The sequence below is a fragment of the Cardiocondyla obscurior genome, linkage group LG01 (genome assembly GCF_019399895.1).
Source record: "Cardiocondyla obscurior isolate alpha-2009 linkage group LG01, Cobs3.1, whole genome shotgun sequence".
Classification (NCBI taxonomy): domain Eukaryota; kingdom Metazoa; phylum Arthropoda; class Insecta; order Hymenoptera; family Formicidae; genus Cardiocondyla; species Cardiocondyla obscurior.
The window spans coordinates 5300634-5323789 of record NC_091864.1 but is presented as its reverse complement, the minus strand read 5'-3'; the positions used below and the strand labels follow the sequence as shown (position 1 = coordinate 5323789).

The following is a 23156-nucleotide window of genomic DNA, read 5'->3' as shown; positions in this document are numbered from 1 at the left end:
CCATTGAGCGTACGTGTTTTTACATTTATTTTTTTTTACCGAGCACGCACGCGCGCGCTTATTCCTCCCGGCAACGGTGCGACATGGACCAGGAAGCTGTCGAAAACATGGCCTTGCCCAGTCGGATAATTTCGCGAGGCAAAATCGAACCAGAAGTAGAAAAAAGATTTTCGGAGGCGTGTATAAACGTCGGGGCGCTAACGAGTTTTTAATCGCTCGGTCAAAAAACAATTTCTGAGCCACGCAAGACGAAATATCCCTTTCAAATATAATCCAACATTTTACAATAAGAGAGAAGATGAATAATAAGATGAATATCTCGATGCGAGATGCGCTGTACCAACAATTTGTATTTCGAGAGCCAGCCGCACCGAGTTATCACGACTCGTTGAGGATGATCGACGCTTTCAGTCAGAGCTATAAATACGGTAATGCATAATTGCGGAACACGACGGCGTTGATTACAGCTCGGGCGGGATAGAAGCGTCGGGCCGAGTCCGGTTCTCTTCGCCGAGGGAAAATCGCGCGATAAAGGGTCGCGGAGAATTCTCTCGGCGCGCAATCAATCGCGGCAGACGCGAGTCGTTAAGTCGCGCGGCGAGCGTAGGTGCGCCGGTAATTCCGCAGCCGCATTTAAATTTCAATCGAGGCGCAATCGCCATTAATGGAAGCCGTGCAAATTGTACGTGAGGATGTGCCCGTTTTTTCTCTCCCTCCCCGTCATCGGCGAGCGACCGGCAACGATCTCGGGGACTCGCCGGCGACGATTAATGTCCCGCTTGCGAAACACGGCTAATAACTTTAATCGACTCGTACGCAAAGACTTTGTCCCGCGCTGTATACTTAAGAAAATAGGTAGCGAGCGACTGTAGAAATGACTAATTGTGTGGCGAACATAATCGTAAGTGCATAGCGCAAATATCTCCGCTTTGCTGCACTTCCTTGCGTGTGCACGTGGAACCCTTGAGACAATTACATGTAAAGTGAATTTTTCATCGCGACATAAATATCTCGTGAAATGAACATTGTCACGGAGCAATTTAAAGTTGTAGCCGTTTCGCGCAATAATAATAAACCTTAACAGATTAATATGTAAATAATTTAAAATTTTATTGACGGTACAACTGAGCTTAAATTATCTGACAAGATTGTAATTTGCAAATTTAAATCGAAAGTACCAAGGCAATTTTACTTAATTAATGTCTTATCGGCATTAATTTTGCGCTTAATCTGGCGCAAACGTTCATTTTTCTTTATTGCAAAAAAAAAAGCACTCAAAAATTAATCGGCGACGCAAAGGTCGAGCGAGAATCTAACAAATTACCGATATCGATATGGGGCGAAGACACGCGCCTATTTGTTTTAAATGGCAACTTTTGCGAGATGTCCGTGATGCAGGCTCGCGAAAGACCGGGCTGTAAAAGCCACGTAATTTTTCGCCTTGGGGCGACCGAGAGAGCGACCGGAGGCCGAGAAGGGACGGTGCACTTGACTCCCGACGATCGAGATCGTTCCGTGAGATCACGACCTCGTAGACTTCTCTTGCGGGCTAACGACGACAGGAAGGAAACGATGCGAGAAGGAAGCCCGGCGCGTTAGTCCTTGCCTGAAATAGAGCGCTGCGTACGCGATTCCTGATCGGAATATTTAATTCGCGCGGAAAGCCAAACGTTGTGATTAGGCCTAATTTGCAAGATATGCACTTAACGCGCGCGCCTTGTCCTCGCGAGCCAACGAGCGATTCGCGTGAGTCAGTCGGGACCCGATCGAGGCTGAAACCACGTCAGGGAGTTTCCCAGAACCGATCGAAGTGCGGGATTTTTTTACGCGGATCGACTGAATGCCCGATGATGCTACCTTCGGCCGGCGGAATTCAAGGCTACAAAACGACCAATGCTGATAATCCGGATGAGATGTTGCATAAGGACCGCCGTTTTCGGTCGCGACCAACTTTCGATCACTCGGAAGTCACGTCGACCGCAGTCAGATGTAATCCCAGATCGCATTGTGCAATTTTTGTTTAATGTCTCATTGACAGCCGATTAAGCTTTCAAAAAATTCAAAAAACTCTGATTCTGATATTTCATATAAATCGCTCTCCTTTAGCGCAATGCAATTTTAAGTTAATTCTACCGCGACGAGAGATTAGTAGGAACTCGAATAGGAATATAAATCTCTCACGAGACCGTGGAGTTACAAAATTTCTGTAACACTCGGCCAGCGGGTAATCACGGCCGGCGTTTTTCATCTCATCCAGACTGATCGGACAAAAGAAAACGCGCGATTCGCACGCCTCGGCGCACCTTTGACGTTGCATAAAATGGAGCGCGATTGTTCCGACGACGCAGATGTAACACGATAGCGCGGGGATGCCGTCACGTCAGGTGCACTTTCTTCAAATGTGTCACGAACAAAGAAAACCGAAGCGCCGAGAGCGGCTTCTCTCATCCCGTCGTTATTTGCGCGAATTTATACCGAGAAGACGGTGGAAGAAGCGGCGTGTCCCTCTCTATTTTCAGTCCCATCGATATTCACCGTCATGCGACACTTTCGCGGAAAATTACGACCGCGTTCGTGAGCGGCGTGAATGCTTTCAGTGAGAAACGAGGTCCAGATTACGCGGATCGACGTAAAAATGAGGTAAACCGAGGAACACGCGATAAGGCGGAACTTCCGGTCATTGGTCATGCTTACCGGCAAATACACCTGAAGGACAGCGAATTACGAAGAGAACACGAGATCGCAGATACTTCGTCAGGGGAATAAAAAAAAGAGGCAGATATTTCGTTACACGTTAAAGTACAAGAGAGATATTTCACGACAGCGAGAGTTAGTGTTTAATTTAACGATAATGTAAGGCCATTTAATATTTCACTAACGGGATTTTTTTTTTCACCGAGTTTTTTTTATGGCTTCCCTACGAGCGGTCGCGTCGAAATAAATTGAAGTTTCTTTATTATCTTTTACACTCCGGTATTAATAAATATTTTAATTTAATATTCTATGTTAATAATATAATTATTAATAAGACCTCGATATTAAATTATTGAGACCCGAAGGCATCGATCGCCTTGTCGCGATCCGCGAAAAGTCATTCATTACCATTATTCGCTATTTCAAGCAAGCGAGGAAAGAACAAGTGTTATGCACTGTCGAAGAATGACACGGCGAACGAATGCCAATCTTTCCACGGTGTATTAAAACCATTGTCGGAAGTCGAGATAAAGTGAGGATACACACCTTTCCCCCGTCATGCACTTGACGAGAGTAAAATCCGCGCGTCAAAAGGTGTGCCGTGGTTACGTGCGAAATCCGCGAGATAAAAGCGAGCCCGCACTTCCTTGAGTTCGTTATGCGGTTATTAGGAGATAGATAACGGCCGCCTCGGCGCCCGCGCTCGCCGCATTTCCTGCATCCGCGACAGGAAAGCGGGATTAATCCGGTCCGCGTGCACATGCCGGATCTGACCGACAGGCTAGGGCGGCAGGCCCTTCCCTCGACCTCCCGTTCGTCCTTGAGCACCTAGAGCACCTACGGATAGTGTCCCCTCGACAAGGCGCGACACGCGGGTCCTGCCGCCAACATACATGCGTCTGGAAAGAAAGAAAAAAAAAAAAAAAAAAAAAAAAAAAAAAAAAAAAAAAAAAAAAGATCGATCCTTTCGACCGTGGTAAAGCTGCCCGTGGTGCAAAATCGACGTGCCGCGGTGCGAGCAGGCGAGCGAGCGAGCGAGCGAGCGAGCAGGAGCGCGCTCGCACGACCACCAGAGTGGGAGATACGAAGGTATAAAACCGATCTGGTGGACTGGTACCAGCCAGTCCAAAGGCCAGATGCGGCGGCGGCTCTAGTCGCACGCGTGCGAGAGAGACGATCACGAGACTCGGCGTGCGGTACTCTTCTTAGACGCGAGACGCGCGTCTCACAAATACATACATATTCACATGCGGCAGTGACCAGCGCACTACCGGTCATCCCTCAGTGGTGATTCCGTGCGAGATTTTCGCGAGGGGATCGAGCACACGCTTGTGCACACCTAAAGAGAATTAACTTGACGAAACGACGAGGCATCGGTCCTGCACCGAAAGAGAAAGAGAGGACCGCGAGCTCTGACTCGGTCATCGAAAACGCATTCCCTGGGACATAGGCGCTTCGTAGCGATTTTTGCCCCTTGAGTATCGGGGAGGAGAGGATCTCGAGTTAGGCGCCGATAGTCACGCACGGAGCATTCCGCGAAATTTCGCGAAAATTCAATTAATTCCTCGAGGGTAGCCGATAGTGGGTTTCTTGTGGAATCTGTGAACTAATAAGAGGGAGAGGTCACCAGCCAGCGCAAGGAGTGGTGATCTCGCTGAGAACGTTTGATAAAGAACGGACTCCCGGATAACGCTGATGAAGATCCAGGAAGCATCGGCGACTTTCGATAAAGATCTGGACGAGAGTATTCTATCGAGGTGGTTGCGCGAAGGACCGACTCCTTGTAGCATGTCGGGTGTTCGCATCAACGTGGAGGAGGCTTCCAACGACGGCGAGGATATCGTTAGAGACGTAAGTCTGTTGCGCGGCAGATGCTTGATAATCCAATAGCCGATGTGGTAACATCTTACCTCGCCGGCGATCTTCACCGTCGTCGAATGATAGTCGCGGAAATTACGCGTGTCCTCCTCTTTTTTACTGCCTGCCGGCTTTCTATTTCGCCGTCTCTTCCGCTACTCAGGTGGCTGCTGTTCGTCCACGTTTCGATCTCCGCGCCGGAGATCAACGTGCCCTCGCGAGACCCGGCGGCACTTTCACGGCTGCGCGACGGATGTCTCTCGATTCGGCGGGAAAATGCATCGCGGCGCAAAAGAAACCGCAATCAGAAGTTCGCGGTTCGGCGAAACAAGCCGGCGAAACTAGCGGGTCGTTGCGCACTCGCAACAAAAGCCCTCGCGCGACTTTAAAGGCGAGGATATATTCGCGCTATTAATTACACCTGTACTTATCGACGACCCCGTTCCCTCGTAAAGTAGACGTATAATAGGACGCAAACCAGGCTCGATTCTATTCATCGACGCCAACTTCCGTCTGGAAATACGAGGCGAGTCGCACACGTGCACGCGTTAGATCCACTTTGATCGCAGACTACGCCGGATGATTTATGACGGCGAGATATTGACGCGCGAGGAGATATCTCTCGCACAAGAGAGTCGCTGCGTGCAAGGAGCAAGTTCAACGCACGGGTGTAACGCGGTTTTAATAATCGTGGTATTCCGGTAAAAGGCGTCGAGCGTATTAGGTTCACGGGCAACACGTGCAGCCGTAATACCGTTCACCGCGGCTGCCCGATAAACCCCGACGGTCGTTCGGATTTTATGTAACGCGAAGACGAAGTTCTACGACCCCGCGAGCCGCCACTTGAGAAACGAAGGGCGGTATTGTTCCCATATAATACGCATGTCGAGAGTGGAGAACACCGCGTTAGATAAAAACGTCTTCCCGAAGTCTCTGTGAATCTTAATATGCCGCGTTAACTATATGCAGTAATTGCTGCACCGTGAGAATTTTTCGCTGCTCCCCAGGAGATGGCGAGTCTCAGCTTTAACTGCATTTAAAAGAAGATGTAGCTCGACAATGGTACGCACGTCACGCATAATTACACAATTTCTCCGATACGGAAGTGCCTCTCGGCCTCCCGTGTCTGAGAGAAGAAAATTCACTTTACGAGAGATCGTAGAACTCGTCGTAAAAAACACGATCGCGGTTTCTAGGGCGGTCTGCGCGTTGTTTACTCCGGTTTTCGCGAACCGTCTAAGCGCACGGCGGTTTATCGCGCGTTCTCTTTTTGATTTCGTTTCGTGTTCCACGGATCGCGGTATGCGGCGGTCCGTAACTGGAAGCGGCCAAACCGGGCTCGGTATTAATTGGCCGGTTAATTAGAATAACGTCGCGTGCATAATGACGCGACTTTTACCAAAGTCCGCGCAACAGACCGCGAAACACACGAGCTATTGATTTATTCATGGTATAAAAGAGATTCGGTTTCACTTATGTACCGCCCGATACTTTAAACTTTCACGTTCGCAGCGGCCGCGGGATATATCGGCCTCATCGCGCATGCATATTACAAAAATGCAAAACGACGTAGGATTTCCTAGAAAACTCCAATTCCGGCTCGATAACGAATAAAACTCTCCTAATTATCAGGTCCTTCCGCGACAGCCGGCCGTTTTCCTCACCGATCGCCGATCTTTTGCACTCCTCGCGGGACATTCGTGCTCGTCGGCCTCATACGATTCGACGTTAAGGTCAAAGAAATAAAGCGCGAATGCTGTCGTAAGAGAACAATCTGCGTATTTCTATCGCCGCGGGTTCGAACGAGAGATCTCAACGAGGCGGCGAGCAAGCACCTGAGAGCCATTAATCATCCCGCGAGTAAGTTCCATAATTCTCGTAATTTTAATGTTTACGACTTCACTTGCGTGATTACGCGGCACAGGTGAAGTACATGCGAGATGTGGCACCGTAAGCCGCTATCGGACCTTGCTTTTGTCCGACGCGAGCTCCCGGGGGATCTTAATTTACGACTGAAGAAAATTTTAATGGCTGGGCGAAAACTTCGTCGACGAGGCTCGGCGCTTTAAAGTTCATCTAGATTTTATTGCGCGAATTTTCGGTCCGGTGTTTTATGCGCGCGGCGAAATAAGATTTTGACATTCCAATAATACGCCCAATTGTCGTAAATTTTAATTCCCCGGACAGTTTGTCCGATATCTTTTCATTCTTTTATTCTTTTTTCCCACTCTCGATTTATATGCCTCGCGCGCCCATCGTCTCACGTTTTAACTTCTGCCGTTGGACGAAAAATAACTGCGGAGTGATTTATGACTTCGCCCGTTTTCTGCACCGCTCTGTGAGCGTGTAATTTGCGCAAGCATCGCGCTAAATATTTTTTTTTTTAATGACAGGGCCGATGGGTAAACAAAACGCTCGAAACGACAGCTAGATAATAATTGAATATTAAAAGCCCGATGCCTATTTTGCAACGATGTATCGCAACAGCGTCGCGTGAAAAAGATAAAGGACGATTGCCGGCTGGATTCGAAGGCCGCGGTATCGATCATTTTACTTGACAGCGAAATGGCTCCTTAGGAACGAAAAATTCGGCCTCATTAGACGCCTCGTGTCCGAACGTAATCGTTTTCTGAATCACACTACGACTAAAATACGCTCTGAAAAATTAATTAATTGCTCAATCCAAATACTTATATCGAGCAAGCAAAAAGTATAGGCCGTTCGCTTAATTTTACCGCGTCCGTCTCGGACCTTCGGGAGGGCACGGACAAGAGGAATGCACGCGTGGAACGAGTGTCGTTGGCGAACGACTAGTCATGCAAGGTATAATCCCCGCTTCCTTTTGCTTCACGGTACGCCTCGGAGGTGCAAAAGTGGCTGCGAAAGGCAAACGTTAACTTCAGTACTTAATGTCATTGTGAGAGGAAAAAGGAACGCTCGCGACGAAAAATACCTTTTACGCGTCGCTCGCATCCACGTCGAGGGAACAGGCGTAAATGCAATATTCATTTCGGCGCGCGGGTAAATTCGCGGTATGAAATTAGCCGTGCGTACGAAATTAGCGGTGTACCACCTATCACCTTGCTTAGCATGCAAACTGCGGCGGTGTGTCAGAAACGACCGCTTCCTTGGCGCTTAACGTGCCAAGAGCAACCTTCGCGCGCGAACGTCGAACCGACGAGAGTCACGAATAATTTTAGTGGAAGATAAAGTCGAGGAGATTATTCATTAAATCAGCGAGCTCATTAAACCGAGCGATTAATTCGCCGCAAGAAATTCAGCGAGGTCAGTGAAGAATCTGTCGCAATCGTGTAAAGAAAAACACCGCGGTAAAAAAAAAAAAAAAAAAAAAAATGTTTGCAGCATTTGACTCTGTGAACATCTGTGACAAAACCGTGAAGTCACGGTTGCACATATTTAAACAAATATACAATTATGTTTGTTACACACGTAAAAAATTGTTTAACGTAGAAAGTCGATTTAATATTTTTTACTGTACTCGAGTTACAAAGAATACGAAATTATATCGCGTCACAAACTTATGAATCTCCTTCAGGAAACGCGGTCTGAGAGAGCGAGACTCTCAGTTTTGATTGATACGATGATCTGAAGATTTCACTTTCCACGAGTATTTAGCGCGCGATGATTCGTCTCGTGTTGAAAACTCCCCATGCATCTTGCAACAGAACTATTCGTACAGTTGCAACACACGCTAAAGCTAGGGAAGCTCTATGACACCGACTCCGAGGATGAAGGAGAAACTGTTCGCTGAATCCTTCCGCTTGAAAGAATTTTATTATTGACGCAAGTATTCCTTTCCGCCGCCGATCGGATTATCCGCGCAGAACGAGGCATAATTGCGCGTCGCGTTAGTCTCCACGTGACAGGGGAAAAAAATCGCTACACGGCAGGTTACAAATTGGATTTATGTAAGACCTGGATGCAATTCGTTTTGGACACGAGTCCGCCCGAGAGCAGAATCTTTTGATGAGATAAATAATTTTTTACCCGTACGCGTCTCGCCGCGAATTAACATCTAAGCGAATTTATCTCGCACACTTTTCATTTTCGTCACACCGAAAATGCGGAAACTCCCGGGGATTTCGTAACGAGCATTTGCAGAATTGATTTTAAAAAATTAATTAATAAAAAAAACAATATATATATATATATGAAATTGATTAGATTAAATCAACATTATATAAATCTATATATTAATTAATATCCTTATTTTAAGTAAAAATCTTAATTTATACGTGTATAAGAAACGATCAAGAAAAAATTTTCTATCTTTATTCAAAAGCTCAAATAAAATAAGAACTAATTAACGGGATTATACTCTTGCCACCTATGTGATAAAAATCACGTAGCAAGAATCGCATTAACGCGTGGCAGGTTTGACGGATAACATACATAAAAAAAAAATCACTTTTAGTAAAGAGACTCTCGACCCGATCGTTTCAATCTGCTTTATCTGTAACCGCGTGTGTAAACCATTTGTATATTGTGTAACGGCTTACATAATATAATATTTGCTTGTATCACGAGGCTTTAAAAGCTTTTATTTATAACTTAAACCGTCCGTCCAAGCTGCATATCAGCCGTCACTCGACACAGGTTCGGAAACCGATTTCGATAGTCAGTGGAGCACGGCGAGGCACATATTCAAGTAACCGAAAACGATGACTAAGTGATGTTATCACGTCGAGCCGCTAAACGTTACACCGCGTTTACATCGCGATTACATAACGCGGGAGTTCAGCCGAGTGCTTTGAGGAAATATTTCGTTAGGTTGCGCGAGCGGGAAGATGTATACCGAACTTTCTTCCGACCTCTGACGTGTCCTCGGAATATTTCGATATTTGCGGTCGCGCGTTGGAAGTCTTGACTAATAAAAAAAAAAAAAAAAAAAAAAAAAAAAAAAAGCGGGATATCGTCTGGCTAAGTTGGAACGCGGTGCACATTTTGTAATCCAAAGTTTGTCTCGTAATTAGCGTCCTCGCTCGCGCGAAACTCGCGGGGTTTCGAACGCAAATCGATCTTGCGGAGGAGTCGCGTAGAGATCGCGGATTTCGACATCAAACGATTTTTTTTTTCTTCGACTACTTTCCAAAACGGCCTTTGTTTTGAGAAACAGCTAATCCGCACATTCTAATTTGCGAGCGGCCTCCGCTGAACGATATACATCATTGGCGTACGGATTGTGATAGATTACGACATGATCCGATCGCCTGCGAGAGCGACTGACGACCGAATTCGGCAATATCGGCTATTAAACTCGTATCAGAGTTCGAAATTAAGAAGAAAAACATGAAACCGAGGTTTTAATGTCTTTTGGCACGCGAGTCGGACATAATCTTTACGATTTATAGCGTCGTTTTTTTCCTCTCTTTTTTTTTTATTTTTATTTATATTGTAAATGCAAATCAATTTAGTGCCAAATCGGCGACCTAGAAGAAGGTTTGGGCTGACGATTAAGTTGTACGCGGATTCCGAGCCGGCGAAAATACACTCGTGGCATTTCACGGCGCGACGATTACGATTAATAAAACGTCTTCGCGTATTTCGCCCGCCGATATTGTCCTTCATCGGTCGCGTCGCTCGCCTTAATAAGCGGTCTCGCAGCGCGTAGCACGGAAGACCATATATTAAACCGATATACGATCTTACGACACCCTCCATCAACCGTGACCGTTAAATCTCACGCGCGAGAAAGAAGAAAGCGGCCGTAAACGACGTCGAATTTATCGATGGCGATTCCCGACGTTGATATATGCCTCGTTAGAATCACCGGAATTTCAGACGGCGTCGCCTTAGCGCGCGCCGAGGAAGCGGCCAGTTGTTCGCGGGAACAACATCCGGGGAATTACGTAATGCGTAATCAATACAATACGCCGTCTTACTGAAATCGCAGCTAATTACCGCGCCGCGAGTGACGAAATCTTTCGATAATTCCCGGAGGAAGAAAGTGATCGAGAGGTGGGCGCGGGCGTTGAGTATCACTCGCTGTAGGTAGACGTCTTGTGTCATCCACTAAGTCTTCGCGGTTAGGCCGTCCGGAAAAAAGAAAGTTGTTGAAATTTGCGAGCGTCATGCAAGAAAGTATTTGCATTGCGTTGCGCTCGGCCGCGTGTGGGAAAGAAGCGGTCACGATCGATTAGCCTTTCTTCCTGCTCGCTCCGCTCGCATCAAGGCCGGACGGGTGTCGAAAGGTTGCAAAATCCGCGAAATTGTCTGAGGACACCCGCGAAAGGTGTCGAGGATGCCGTGAATTATGGGCATCGGAAACTTACGGCGCGAAATTAACTTCCATCGCGTGCTGAGCCCCCTACTTTGTGCCTGACAAATCGCCACGGGCCACGCCGAAGGTCTAAATGGAGATTAACGAAGATAAACGGCCGGCCGTATGTCAGCGCGAGTGAAAAAGAAAAAAAAAAAAAATCTACCACAGGTATTTAGCTTGTACTAGACGCCAATAGGCCGGGATTAATTAAATTATAAGCACCCGAAGAGAGATATATAGCGCAACACTATCGAAGCACGTCTCCGGATGATGAATTAGGAATATCAGTTTCGAGTTCTCGCGCCGGCCTAGCTGAGATTATTATATAGAGACGTTTAATGCAGTCCGTGAACAATCTTCTCGTGCGGTGGTAGTGCACGAGAAGTGTATTTCCTCGCGTATTAAATTGTTCGGCCGGTTACACACAGGTGCGTGTACGTAACCGTCTACAGCCGGTAATCGAGATGCACGCGTAAACTTTATTTACGATCCAATTAATTCGTTGCGCACGCCGCGCGTAACGCTAGAGAATGATACAACTCGCTTTTGTTGTCGGGTCGCTGCAGGAAGTCGTGTAATTCTTACGTCGTTCGCGCGTCGTCACAGGCCGACAAAATTACTGTGATGGACATTTGCTACGAGAAAATGAATTACGGCAGGAGGAAAGGAACGGAGTGAAAACGCACGAGTCCATATGCCGCATGGTTTGCGCGTATCCGACACGCAAATACGCACTGTCCGCTCCAGGAAATGGTTTCCTTCCTACTCCCAGTGCGCTTGTCGAATGTGAACTTAAAGTACCGTCTGCGCAACGCGACGACTTTCATCTTCCCATAACAATCGCCCATGTTAAACATTTAACCACGTCTTCGGGTCTTTCGAGATAATCAACCGCCCGTTTTCTCGAGTTTATACAGTTCTAACGTCGCACACGAGCATACCTGCGGTTTCCATAATCGTTCGAGGACAACCGCTAAATCATCCGATTTTCCGCTAAATTAATCTACGACTTTTTAAATTACGTGCGTTAATAAATCATCGCGTCGGTTTTAATCGACGCGTTCGCGATAACAAATGAATGACTACCCAATAAGGCCTCGGCGCATAGTTTTCACTTGGAGTCATCGCTCGCGCGCGCACAATGCGTCACGATGGCCTTTTTTTTCCCCGCGAATCAATCTGGTATCTACTAATTGGCGATCAGGTTGACCTCGGGGTCGACCGTTTGAGATGAAAGACGTGGAAAAAGGAAGACGGCAAAGGACAGATGGGCTAAATCGACTTGCATCATATTTCTCGCGTTTTCTCCGACAGATCGCGTCCTCGAGAACCAAGATCGATCTTAATGACAGCTTCATGAAAATCAGAACAGACGTGAAACAATAAATTTAATATAATTTTATTAATCAATTAGTCAGTTAATTTTTTTTAATCGTGACGAAAGTAAATCTTACGTTCACAAATTATAAAAAAAAAAAATTATTTATGTAACTAGTGCATAATATTTTCAAAACTAATTGCCAGTTAACAAAGAGCTGAAAACTAACGTATTGTACGTATCAATTACTAATTCCTTCTCGAAGTCCACAATGAAAGTGCGCGAAAACTAGACCATTACGGCATCAAGAGGCATTTCACGCACAATTATATAATCAAATTTTGCAACAAGCACGTGATTCCATCTGATAAACACTGCCGCCGACAAAAATAACTCTTTGTTCTCGGTACGTAAAACTCAAGTTTATCGCTCCACCGTTCTCCTCTCGCGTGCCCCTGCGTTTCGTCGTATCCGACGCAATTTTCTCGCCGGTTAGGGAAGCCGATTCTTTTCCTCAACGGAAATTCTCACCTCAATTTATCTCGCGGTCTCAGCGTTTCTTAGGCGTGAAGCGAGACGATCGATGCGCGAACGCACGCGAAATAATTGCATCGCAAAAGCTCTCTTCGTAATCGTAAATTCGTTTCGTAATCGTCTACGTAATGCCCTCAAGTTCCTTTATTAGTTCGCAAAGCGTGCCGCAAAACCCTGAGCTCTGAGCGACCAAGGACTTGGGACGAAATAATCCTGCCGTACGATTAGTCCTGTCGAAAAATCTTCTCCCGATCGAATGCACCTCGCCGTCCTCGTGGAATGCCGCGTGAAATTGGCGAGTTTATTTGCCTTAGCGACGATCGTAAATCCTCTCCGTGATTCTCGAAACGGTGTCGCAATATTGCAAAATTGTATGATAAATTACGTAAGAAACGCTGAAGAGCACTACTCGTGTGTACACCTTGAAAAGATACAGTCGTTGTAGCGCGTGGCACGCAATTTCAAATATCCCTGCTGAATCTCTCAAACTATAAAGTTATTAAATTACGCCCCACGATTTTCCGTAAGTGATTTAAGAGACGCCGTTTCAAGTATTTGACTTTCAGCGCAAAAAGGAAAATCCGCGTCTCAATGTGTTCTTCGACGATGTTCGAACAGTCGTTTAGACGTGAAATAAACAAAGCCAAATGAGTTGATTGCGCAGCGGGTAGAGTAAAGTTTTCACTATCAGCTGACAATGTTCTAATGAAGATACGCAAGTTTATCAAACAAACAACATGCTAGATTCGCGATAAAACCGCAACGCCTTGCTTGGTATTAATATAATATATCCTTGGATAGCGCTTGGCGAAGAAAGGTGGCCCGAGAAGTACGGAACTGTTCATGCCGATAACCTTTCACTCAAACTTGACAAGGTATACAAACAAACACGTGTTGAAATATGCTAATTCGCGAAGTCAGTCTTAATTTCTTGCTTGCAGTAGAAAAAATTCTTAATTGTCCGTTAACGTTCCTAATTGTAAGGAGCAGTTTCCTTAACCGTGTTATTACTAACCGGTTATACGCGATTAAACAAATTGCTCCGCGAATTAAAAACTTAACAAACGATCGAAGAATTTTTTTTTCTCTCCCCCTAATAACGCTTCACGCTAAATAAAAACGTAAATATAATGTTTGCGCGTGAAAATAATACTCTAAAATTTTTACAGATAATAAAATTGTTTTTTCTTCCCGCACGGTAATGTTACATGGCGTCGTTTCAAGCAAGATTTATCATCGGCCCTATGATATATTTTTCTCTCAAAGACATTTCGTAATTTATTTGCCACCTTGCGCGTACGGGAAAGTGTAGTTAATTTTACGACGCACTGGCTCGCGAGTGTCTAGCGCGTACGAACGGAAAGCACATAAGTACGCGTCGATACATAATACGTAATTGCGCCGGTAAAAGTTACCGGTTGTAAAACAGTGGAAAAGTCCGCCGCTTCCGCAAACCTACAGATCGGGCACGATCGCGACGCGCAGGTGTAAAATAATCCATTTCAAGATGCACAAGGCTGCGTTCGTTATCGCTACCTTGTAACATATATCTTTTTATATTCATTAGCGTTCAGGCATCAATTGCGAGTGAAACGGACTATTGGGGGTCCACCGATAACAACAGGATGCCCTTGGGCGCGAGATGACGTGAACCCGCGTCTTCAATATCCGAGAGAATTTCACCCGTGAACGTGCGCGACCTGTCACCGATTGATTAATCAATCCGCTGTCCTGTAACGGTATTGAATTCCGGCTCGCGGCTTCTTCTTACAAGCGCGCTTGCATAATAGGAAGGAAAGGAAAACGCGATACAGCCGCGAAGGAAACTCACGGGTCACGCTTGTATTAACGGGATGTCAAAAAAGACGGCGTACACTTAGCGAAATGTCAATAGGGATTATTCATAGATCCGAGGGACGAGAAAAAAATGTAATGTAACGATCATTACGAACTGCGCGGTTCCGCTGTCGGTGGATGTTGACGGCGAGGCTCTTCTTTAATGGCAAGTACACCGAGCGCTGTTTTTTAATGAGGACGTTTACATTAGAGGTGGACAATAAAGATGATTACGACGGTGCCATATGCGGCAGTGACGCCGTAGCCGCCGTTATTAACCATTTAATACCTCGCGCGGCCAGTTTCACGGCATTTGACATTTGTTCTGTAATCGCGTGTTCTCGTTTAACACAATCCGATGAGGAACAAATTTTTCCATTTTTTTCTTCTTCCTTATGCAACAACCTTGCTCCAAATACACTATCGGTAATTATATTCGCTTCTGCTACATTATAATAAATAAAAGCTCACCTCGACTATCGTATTTATTAAATTGTTAATAAGCCGGCAAGCTCGCGTGCGATGACAGCGTAATTACTCGCGGATACGACGGAAATGAGGAATAGCAATGCCTTAAAAGATTGGCGATACAATTAATGAAGTGTCGCGAGTCGAGCGTGCGTTTTCACGGTGCCAGACATATGCGCCAATATCGGACTTAATGTCGTACTTTAATCACGCGGACATCAAGGACATTCCGAGCAAAATTTCTCTGCGTGTTACTCCCCTCGACTACCAATAAAATGGATAAGATGGAATACCTTACTGTTCCTTTTTCTTTATTTATTTTTTTTTTTTACGTTACGCAAATCCGATTAACATTACTTAAAAATGTTAACGTCTTAACTGTCGGAATGACAATGCTGGACAAGGCTTTTCTTTAAATAATTCCATATTTTTTTATATTTTTAGAAATATAATAAAAGTAAAACTTTCAAGTGTAAATTTTGCTTGTACGAAAAAATAAGTATTAAATTTATTTTTCAAAGAAAAAATAAAAAAAAAGACTGTAGTCGACACCTAGAAACAAACTCCACGTACGGAGTTCAGAAATCGTTCCAGAGTGTTATGTTACATAGGCATGGCACAGGTGCGGCGCTTCGAGGCTGACCGGTATATTGGGTTCCACAAAAATACTTAACTCTTCACCGTGAATGTCGCTATTCTCTCTATTCTTCCTACCGTCTTATTCCACTAATTTCATCCCCCCCGTCTTTCTTTCTCGCACGATGGAGAACTTGCGAGACGTCAATTCTCAAAGACTTCAATCAGTCATAATTTTAATGATTTCGTAAAATCGAGTTTTGCTAATATATTTGCATTTTTTTTTCTTTGCATTAAACACGAAGATATTACACAAATTCTCATGTAATATTTACTTGCATCTAACTTTATTACGACGGCCATTCCACCGACGTTTCACATCGTTCAATACAGCGTACGAAGTCTCATTTCCTCGCGAACGAATGCTAAATATAACAAACGAGTTACTACTCTCATTATAATGATGATGCGCGATATTACAAAATAATGATGTGCATTCGACGCGGATGCAATAAATCAATCGCGCAATTTGCCTCTTGTTATTGTGTTCCCAATTTAGCACAATCATTTATCCAGCGAGCAATGACTTAAGATAAATCGGAATAATCTGTAATAATTAAAGTCAATATCATTAAACTGCGTGAAGTAAATTCAATAGGCGAGCGTATAAAAAAAAAAAAAAAACCAATACAAAAAAAAATTACCGCTACGAATCATTAAAAAGATTTAATATCTTTTCTTACGGCCTCTGAACTTTCTGTTCTTAATGAACCATTTCTAAAGACAAGATGGGCATTTTTCAGGAGCGACAATCGACACTGCAAATAAACACGCGAGTCTCATGTTGATTACCCTCTGTCGCGTATGACTTGACGGCCGGCCTCTGTGATTCAATTAAATCTTTATTCGCATTCTCGAGCATACGTGCATTATGCTGGACCACGAATGCGGGACGTAGCGTTTCATTAGAGTCGCCGTATACCGGTCGGGACGATCGCGCGTCTGAAAAACCGACGTTGGAAACGAAAAAGAACGGCGTACGAAGTCGTTCAAGTCTCACCGAGCGGGCGCAGTCCTTGGGCGGCGCCTGATCGCGAAGGTAGACCACACCGATGCGAAATGCACTTGATTTACGTGCGAAAATGGCCAATTAACGGCGTAATCGGCGCGCGCGGCGATCACAGTCGCGAAGAACTCGTGAAAACGTCGGGCCGCGCGTGCAACGTACGGGCGGATTGTTAATGCACGGAAAGGAAACGCGCGAAGACGGCGCGTTTCTTTGCATCTTTCCGACGAAAGACGAAAGCGGCGTAAAAACAACGATGGACTTGACGCGCGAAGCGGCGACGGCGGCGCGCGGAATTCGAGAGCGCAACGAGCGTTATGCAACGATCAAACCGGAATGTTGAGGTGCCCCACGCCCTCGGGAGACGCTGAAATTCTCGTCAATCTTCCTCGCGGGAAGAAAAAGTGGGAGCAGAAGATGGTTTCGCGATACCCGTTGCTCGTCTTTGATTTGCGTTTTAATAAACGGCCGCTCGATAAAGAAAAATACGCAACAACGGATCGTTTAACGGGACACGACGGAATCAAATATTTTTATTACTTAGCTATTAAACAGTATTACGAACAAGACATGAGACTCGTTTTTAATCAATTAATAATAAGCATACCGTATTTCGGAGGTTCTAAACATATCAAGCGCGATGTCAACATCGAATCGTTTAAGAGCTAAGCCTAAGGTTTATTTTAGCGTTAAAAGTTACGGAAGTACAACGTTAGCGCTGCGACGTTTTTCCAGCTCGATCTACTGATGCAATAACAAAGGCGATATGATCACCCCGCGTGTGTGACAACACCTCGAACAAAAAACAAATGCGACTTTTCAAAGGTGGGACAACGCGCTACAAGTCTGACAAGTGCGACCCACGTAAAATAAATGCGAGGCAGAAATTCACGTGGAAAATGTAGAAATTAGACACGTATCTCTCGAAATTCAATCCCGTCTGCTAGAAATTACGTCAAGCGATAAGTTAACCTTTTTTTTCGCGCTGGAGTATGTATGTATAAAAGATTAAATTATGCGATAAAATAATCTACGGCTTGTTGAGTTTTATCCAAGTTAAAAGCCCGCCCATTTAAATGCGCGTTAAATGCATTTGCTGATGATGCCTTGCGTATGAAAAAAAAAAGAAAAAGAAAAGAAACAGACTATGTTGGACGTAATTTTTTTTATACTGTCGCAAAAAGGTTCGAAATATCAGTTTTAAGTAAAAAATAGTTAAGATAAAAAAATAGAAACAGGCAATAATAATCAAGATAATTTAAAAAAATTAATAAAAGACGGGTAAACATGAAACCTCATATATGTATATGGACTATGTTTTTTGTGGCGACAGATAAACGAGACGCGGCCGCAGGTGGAGGACATGCGGGCGAGAGAGTAGAACAGCAATCGGCATGGCATTATCGCTTATGCAATCGATGCTTCACGTCGATTTACGTTGGTTTCAGATCGAGACGACGCCGGCAGTGGCAACAACAACGGCGGTAGCTACCGCTAACCCGCTTTCCTGGCACATCCCAAGGCCGTCCTTGGTCGGACGCAGCGAGAGGGACAGCGAAAATGGAAGCTGGGCTCATCACCTGCACCCGAACTCCCCTTCGAGAGGGTCAACGTCGTCTCAAGGATCCACTGCCAGTACACACGTAAATTTCGCCCGCCTCATCGTGACGCGGAATATTAAAAATACGACTTGAAATTAAAACACGATGTTCGCTCGACTTAAAAGTCCCCGGGATTAAAATTCCAGCGCGAAATGGCTTTCTTCAACTCCCTCGCGTCTTTCATGGACGATAAAGTATTGCGGATAATTTAAATTGCGCGTGATAAATCCGTGTCAGTCGGTCGCGATATGAAAATAAGCAAAAATAACTCTTCTACTTGAAATAAGATGAAAATTTTCGAATTTCACGATTGAATTTTCCCCGGCGACGTGTGGTTTACAGAGCGCCGCGTCGGGCACGCTGCTACTCACGGCCGCGAATCTGGCAAATCTCGCGGCGATACATCCGCCCACGGTGACAGCGCCGAAGCAGATAGACACCGCCTCGGTGGCTAGCAGCACCCACTTCACGGTGGTGAACGGCCTCGGCAGACCGGCCACCGTCTACAGGAAATCCTGGTGCGCACGAAACCAGCTCACTGTGCTCGTGTGCACCATGAGCTTTCTGTTCATGGTCGGTCTGCTCGCTGGGATCCTTTACATGGAAAGTGAGTATCCGCAGCCGCAGCGAACCGTTGCTACATCCATCGCGTTTCGACACCGCGATCTCCGCGGATTCATCATCTGCGCGTTTCCTCGCGTTGATGTTCGCCTCTGATTGCAGTGCGGGTTCGCGACAAGTACAACTAGGCCGGGCGTGAGGCAGAGAGAGAGGAGGAAGAAACGGCGACGACGACACATGACCGTGAACGACAATCATCGTGACAGAAGCGGGCAACGAAGGAAGATAACTGCAAGAACCGAGTTTGGAAGAGATCGTTTTCACGGAGATTGAAGAGAAAGGGAAAACGCACGGATCCAGTCACGATATTAATTTAACTTGCATTTGCCTCGTGTCTATGCGTACGTCTGCGTTAGCCGTTCGGGCCGAGTTCGTTGCTGAACGTCTCCCGGTGGTTAGTCTTAAGTATAATACACGCTGTATTGCACCGCGACAAACGCGTGCGGTACGTAAAAATCAGTAATTACATTTGTGTAATGAGCGACGTACTATTAAGGGATCGACGAGACCCTCGCGTCGGGACACCCTCGCCGTATATTTATGCTAATGATTAACGGACTCGTCGGGTCGTGCCGCGAGGCACAATATTTCTATATTAATTAACTTCTTACCGCGTAACGCGTGTCATAGTAGAGCAGCTTTCTCGAAAATTTCTTCACAGCTCTTACATGTGATTGTGACACCTCTCTGCACGCCGCATATTTCTTTTCTTTTTTTTTCTTTTTTTTTTTTTCGCGTAGAAAGATACCGTGGTAAGGAGGTACACGGACGACAGTGACACGTGACGTGGTCCACAATCGCTCCACGTGAAAGATGAAAGCGCTTTACGCGAAGCGAAGCGAGGAAATTTCTTCCGTTTGGTTTTCCAACGATTTAACGTTCGTTGTAAATCGCGTCGATGTTACGGAGAGCCGATAACAGAGAAAGGGATATGATATCATCGTAGTGTCACTAGTCCTAGTCGTCCAACGAAATCTCGAATTTAATAGTATTTTGAATAACGAATACCGACGGACAGTTCGAAGCAATCGACGAGACGGGAACATCTCCCGAGATAGCGAATACCTATGCAAGGCCCGTAACTTACTAACAAGCTGCCTTAACTATCATACTTGGATTTCCGTCGGATTGTTATTCCGGGAGCAAATGTGAACGGAAGAGCAATGAAGGGACGATCAGGTCCCGATCGCCCTTCGCGTCTGTGATATTACTTGCGTATTAATCGTCGATTCAACAAGAAACTGTCGAATAAACTGAATGTCGTTTTATTTCAACTTGCCTCCCTTTTTTTGCAGCATGTCAACGTAACGATTGCAAAATGATGCAATATCTTAGAGTAAGTATTTCCCTTTTTGCTATTAATTTACCACAATATTCGATGTATATTTATTTCGATATATATTGTCAATTAATTATAACACAAAAAATAAGAGAAAATTAATCTTGATTTTAACTAAATGTTAAAATTTTTCTGAATTTTTCTAAGTTATCTCTGAAAAAGAAACGTTTTGCCGCCACATGTGTATCAATCGTATGTAAAATATAATACAAAGCACATACCTCTACTTCTCCAAGAGTTTGTGTCCATCTGTAATTCGGCATGTCTGCACCATTACCGCTATTGGGTTTCAATTTATTTTTCTCTTTTTCATCTTCTTCATCAGATGCATTGCCATTTTTAGAATCAGTAGTTTCAGGTTCGTCTTTAACACTATCACCACGATCGCTGCTAGATCCTGCTACAGCAGTATCGTTAGCTAATTTCTGTGTAAAAAAAAATTTTATAATTGAGTATTATAATCTGTACAATGCCTCTCAATATTATCAATTTTTTATTGATGTCTTTTTTAAAGAAATCATAAAAATAACATAATGAACTATATTATGTATTACATTTTCAGAAGTCTTCTTCTTTTCTTTTTATTTGAGATAACTTTATCTTTTGAGAACTTTTTTGTTCAACAACTTTAAAGACATATTAATATAGACAATTAATATATAAAAAAGTAAATTACTGTCCATTGATTAAAAAGAAAAGAATCGTTTCATGTACCTTGTTTTCTATTTCCTCCTGCAATTTAACAGCCTGTTCATCAGTCAGTTCAACTATTCTAGATTCGTTATCTATTTTTTCCTCCTCCACTGGTTCCTCTTTCTTTTTCTTCTCCAGTCTTTCCTTGCGCCTTCGTTCTTGCTCGACTCTTTCTGCTTTATCAGAGGCAGCTTTAGCAAGAGCACCAGCTTCGTGTTTTTTAAATTTGCTCATAACAAGCTGCACGCGAAAGAATAAATCTGGTCAGTTAAAAGTTGTCTACACTAATGTAAGAAAACTATTCTGTACCACACTACCTTTTCAGCTGCCCCTTCTCCACCTCCAGTGTAAAAATCTGTTTTTCTTGCCAGGAAACTAAAGAATGTGTCCAGCAGCTAAAAATTAAAATGAAACGTTGATATCTGTTGGATGAGCTGGTAAAATGTGAATATTTTATCACAAAACCTAACCTCAAAAAAAATGAAATAATACTTACGTCTTGCACACCGCCTTCGTGTTGCTGTGCCAGTGCCAGTAACATTCCATCGAACTGATCTTCAGTTTTCGTCATTATTGTTGGGTATTTGCACGATATTCACAAGTTACTTTGCAAGAAAAATACGCGATGACCGTCACGTTACACGTTTGCTGAACGTAGCAACGAAGCTTTGTTTGATATTGAATCACCAACACACCACGTTTTCGCGAGGAAACGTCTAGAATTATCGACCGGATTACGAGAACCAACCGAGTGATACTGGCATCGCACTCTGTCGACAGAGTGCCAGAAACATTTTCTTGTTGGCCTTCTGCCGTTAATATATAAAAATTTATGAAGATAAATCTATAAATATTTCCTGACTTTCAGTAAAAAAAAGTAATCGCAAAACGTGTCGAATAAAAAAAAATCGCTGAGATAATTCTTGGATATATTTTGGATAAGAAAGAAAACTGTAAGTGATAATTGAAAAAAAGAAAAAAAATATCGAAGAGTATTTTAACAATTATTGCACACGGTGTTCTTGATAAAAGATTCAATGCTGAATAATTTGAGAATTCTTATATTAATATAGTGTTTAGCATTTTTTTTCAGAAAATTATTTTAATGTAAAAAAATTTTATCGTATTATCAACTTCAGAATATTATCGTACTATTGATTATTTTATTCGTATTACATTTTATCGTTTTCAAGCTGCAAGCAAGTTTAATGGTACGCGATGTAATGTGCCGTAAAAATTATCGATTTCCGTGTTCGCATTAATAGACGAGAGATCATTACTTAATCAAGGCGTAATGAAATTTGCATGAATTTCAATATGAAAACTTAGAAATCTAGTCTGATTCCAAGTCATATATATAAATATATTTCAAAAATTATTGTAGAACTCAAGTGCTCAATTAATGACTCTCTTATCCTTCATTACTTAATCTCAAATAATTAATAAATCAATCTTTTCTCCAAAACGTTCAAAAATTAAATCCCACCTTGATTGAGTTATCGCAATGAATTTAGACGATTCTGTCTCCGTTAAAAAAAAAAATTATTTTACTATGAAAATCATGTTTCTTTCAAAAATTCTTGATTTTTATTTTTCTATTTTTTCCGAGTATTAATTAATAAATTTTTTCACGAATAGTTATTTTAGCAAGAAAAGGATTCTTCCCTATTCGACCCGATGCTGTATATACAATTTTATTCCTCGCGAAATGTTTTCGAACTTTTACGAGGCTTGCCACGGAATTTTTTTCGCGTTGGCTATTTCGTTGAAATCAGATAAAGGACGCGCGGAAGTTGTTTTTGCTCGACATCGCTCGAATGGCGAGGGTACGAAAGAGGGAGGAAACGCGACGCAGGCTTCGCCGCCGATTCTTGGTAATTCGGGGAAACGTGCGGCACAGCAGCATGCGATGGAAAAGCTAAAGAAGCGAACGAACGAAAAGTGACATGCATGCGACTCACCGGTAGTTGAAACGTCGCGCCGGTCGATCCACCGTCGATTTAACCTCCGTTCCTTTTCCTCCTTCGCGCTCGGGTACGGCTTTATCCAAGGTACGCTGGTTTCGTACACACACACTTCCGCATTTGCGGTATTCTTACACTTCCCCATAAACGCCCGCAAGTTTGCTCGGCACTCCCGCACAGCCTACGCGCTTGTTAAAGGGTTAACGTCGCGGCTCGAAAAATCTCGCGGAAAAAGAACTGCACACGTATACAGGTAACACACACGCATCTTCGGTGACGCAAAATGACGAGTACCGCTCCGAAGAT

The 23156-nt window shown here is 44.1% G+C and overlaps 2 protein-coding genes across 4 annotated transcripts in view; one reads left to right on the top strand and one right to left on the bottom strand.

The window, feature by feature from the left end:
• Window positions 1–21594, bottom strand: part of Nudc (nuclear distribution C, dynein complex regulator) — a 69184-nt gene extending 47590 nt beyond the window's left edge. The window contains exons 1-4 of one of the 2 annotated variants that reach the window (XM_070665055.1): window positions 21383–21594; window positions 21204–21281; window positions 20908–21126; window positions 20415–20618 (exon numbers count right to left, since the gene is read on the bottom strand). In XM_070665055.1, the coding sequence (XP_070521156.1) occupies window positions 20415–20618; window positions 20908–21126; window positions 21204–21281; window positions 21383–21457 (576 nt within the window). In that variant the 5' untranslated portion in view covers window positions 21458–21594. The remainder of the gene's footprint in view (window positions 1–20414; window positions 20619–20907; window positions 21127–21203; window positions 21282–21382) is intronic. The other variant, XM_070665045.1, reaches the window with a different exon arrangement.
• Window positions 3500–20107, top strand: LOC139107451 (uncharacterized). Of its 2 annotated transcripts, XM_070665076.1 has the most exons (4): window positions 3500–4545; window positions 18081–18275; window positions 18576–18840; window positions 18957–20107. In XM_070665076.1, the coding sequence occupies exons 1-4, from the start codon at window positions 4390–4392 to the stop codon at window positions 18980–18982; spliced, it is 642 nt and encodes a 213-aa protein (XP_070521177.1). In that variant the 5' UTR covers window positions 3500–4389; the 3' UTR covers window positions 18983–20107. The 2 variants fall into 2 exon arrangements, with proteins under 2 accessions (XP_070521177.1, XP_070521167.1); XM_070665066.1 differs by having other exon boundaries at window positions 18576–20107.
• Window positions 21595–23156: the final 1562 nt, after the last annotated feature.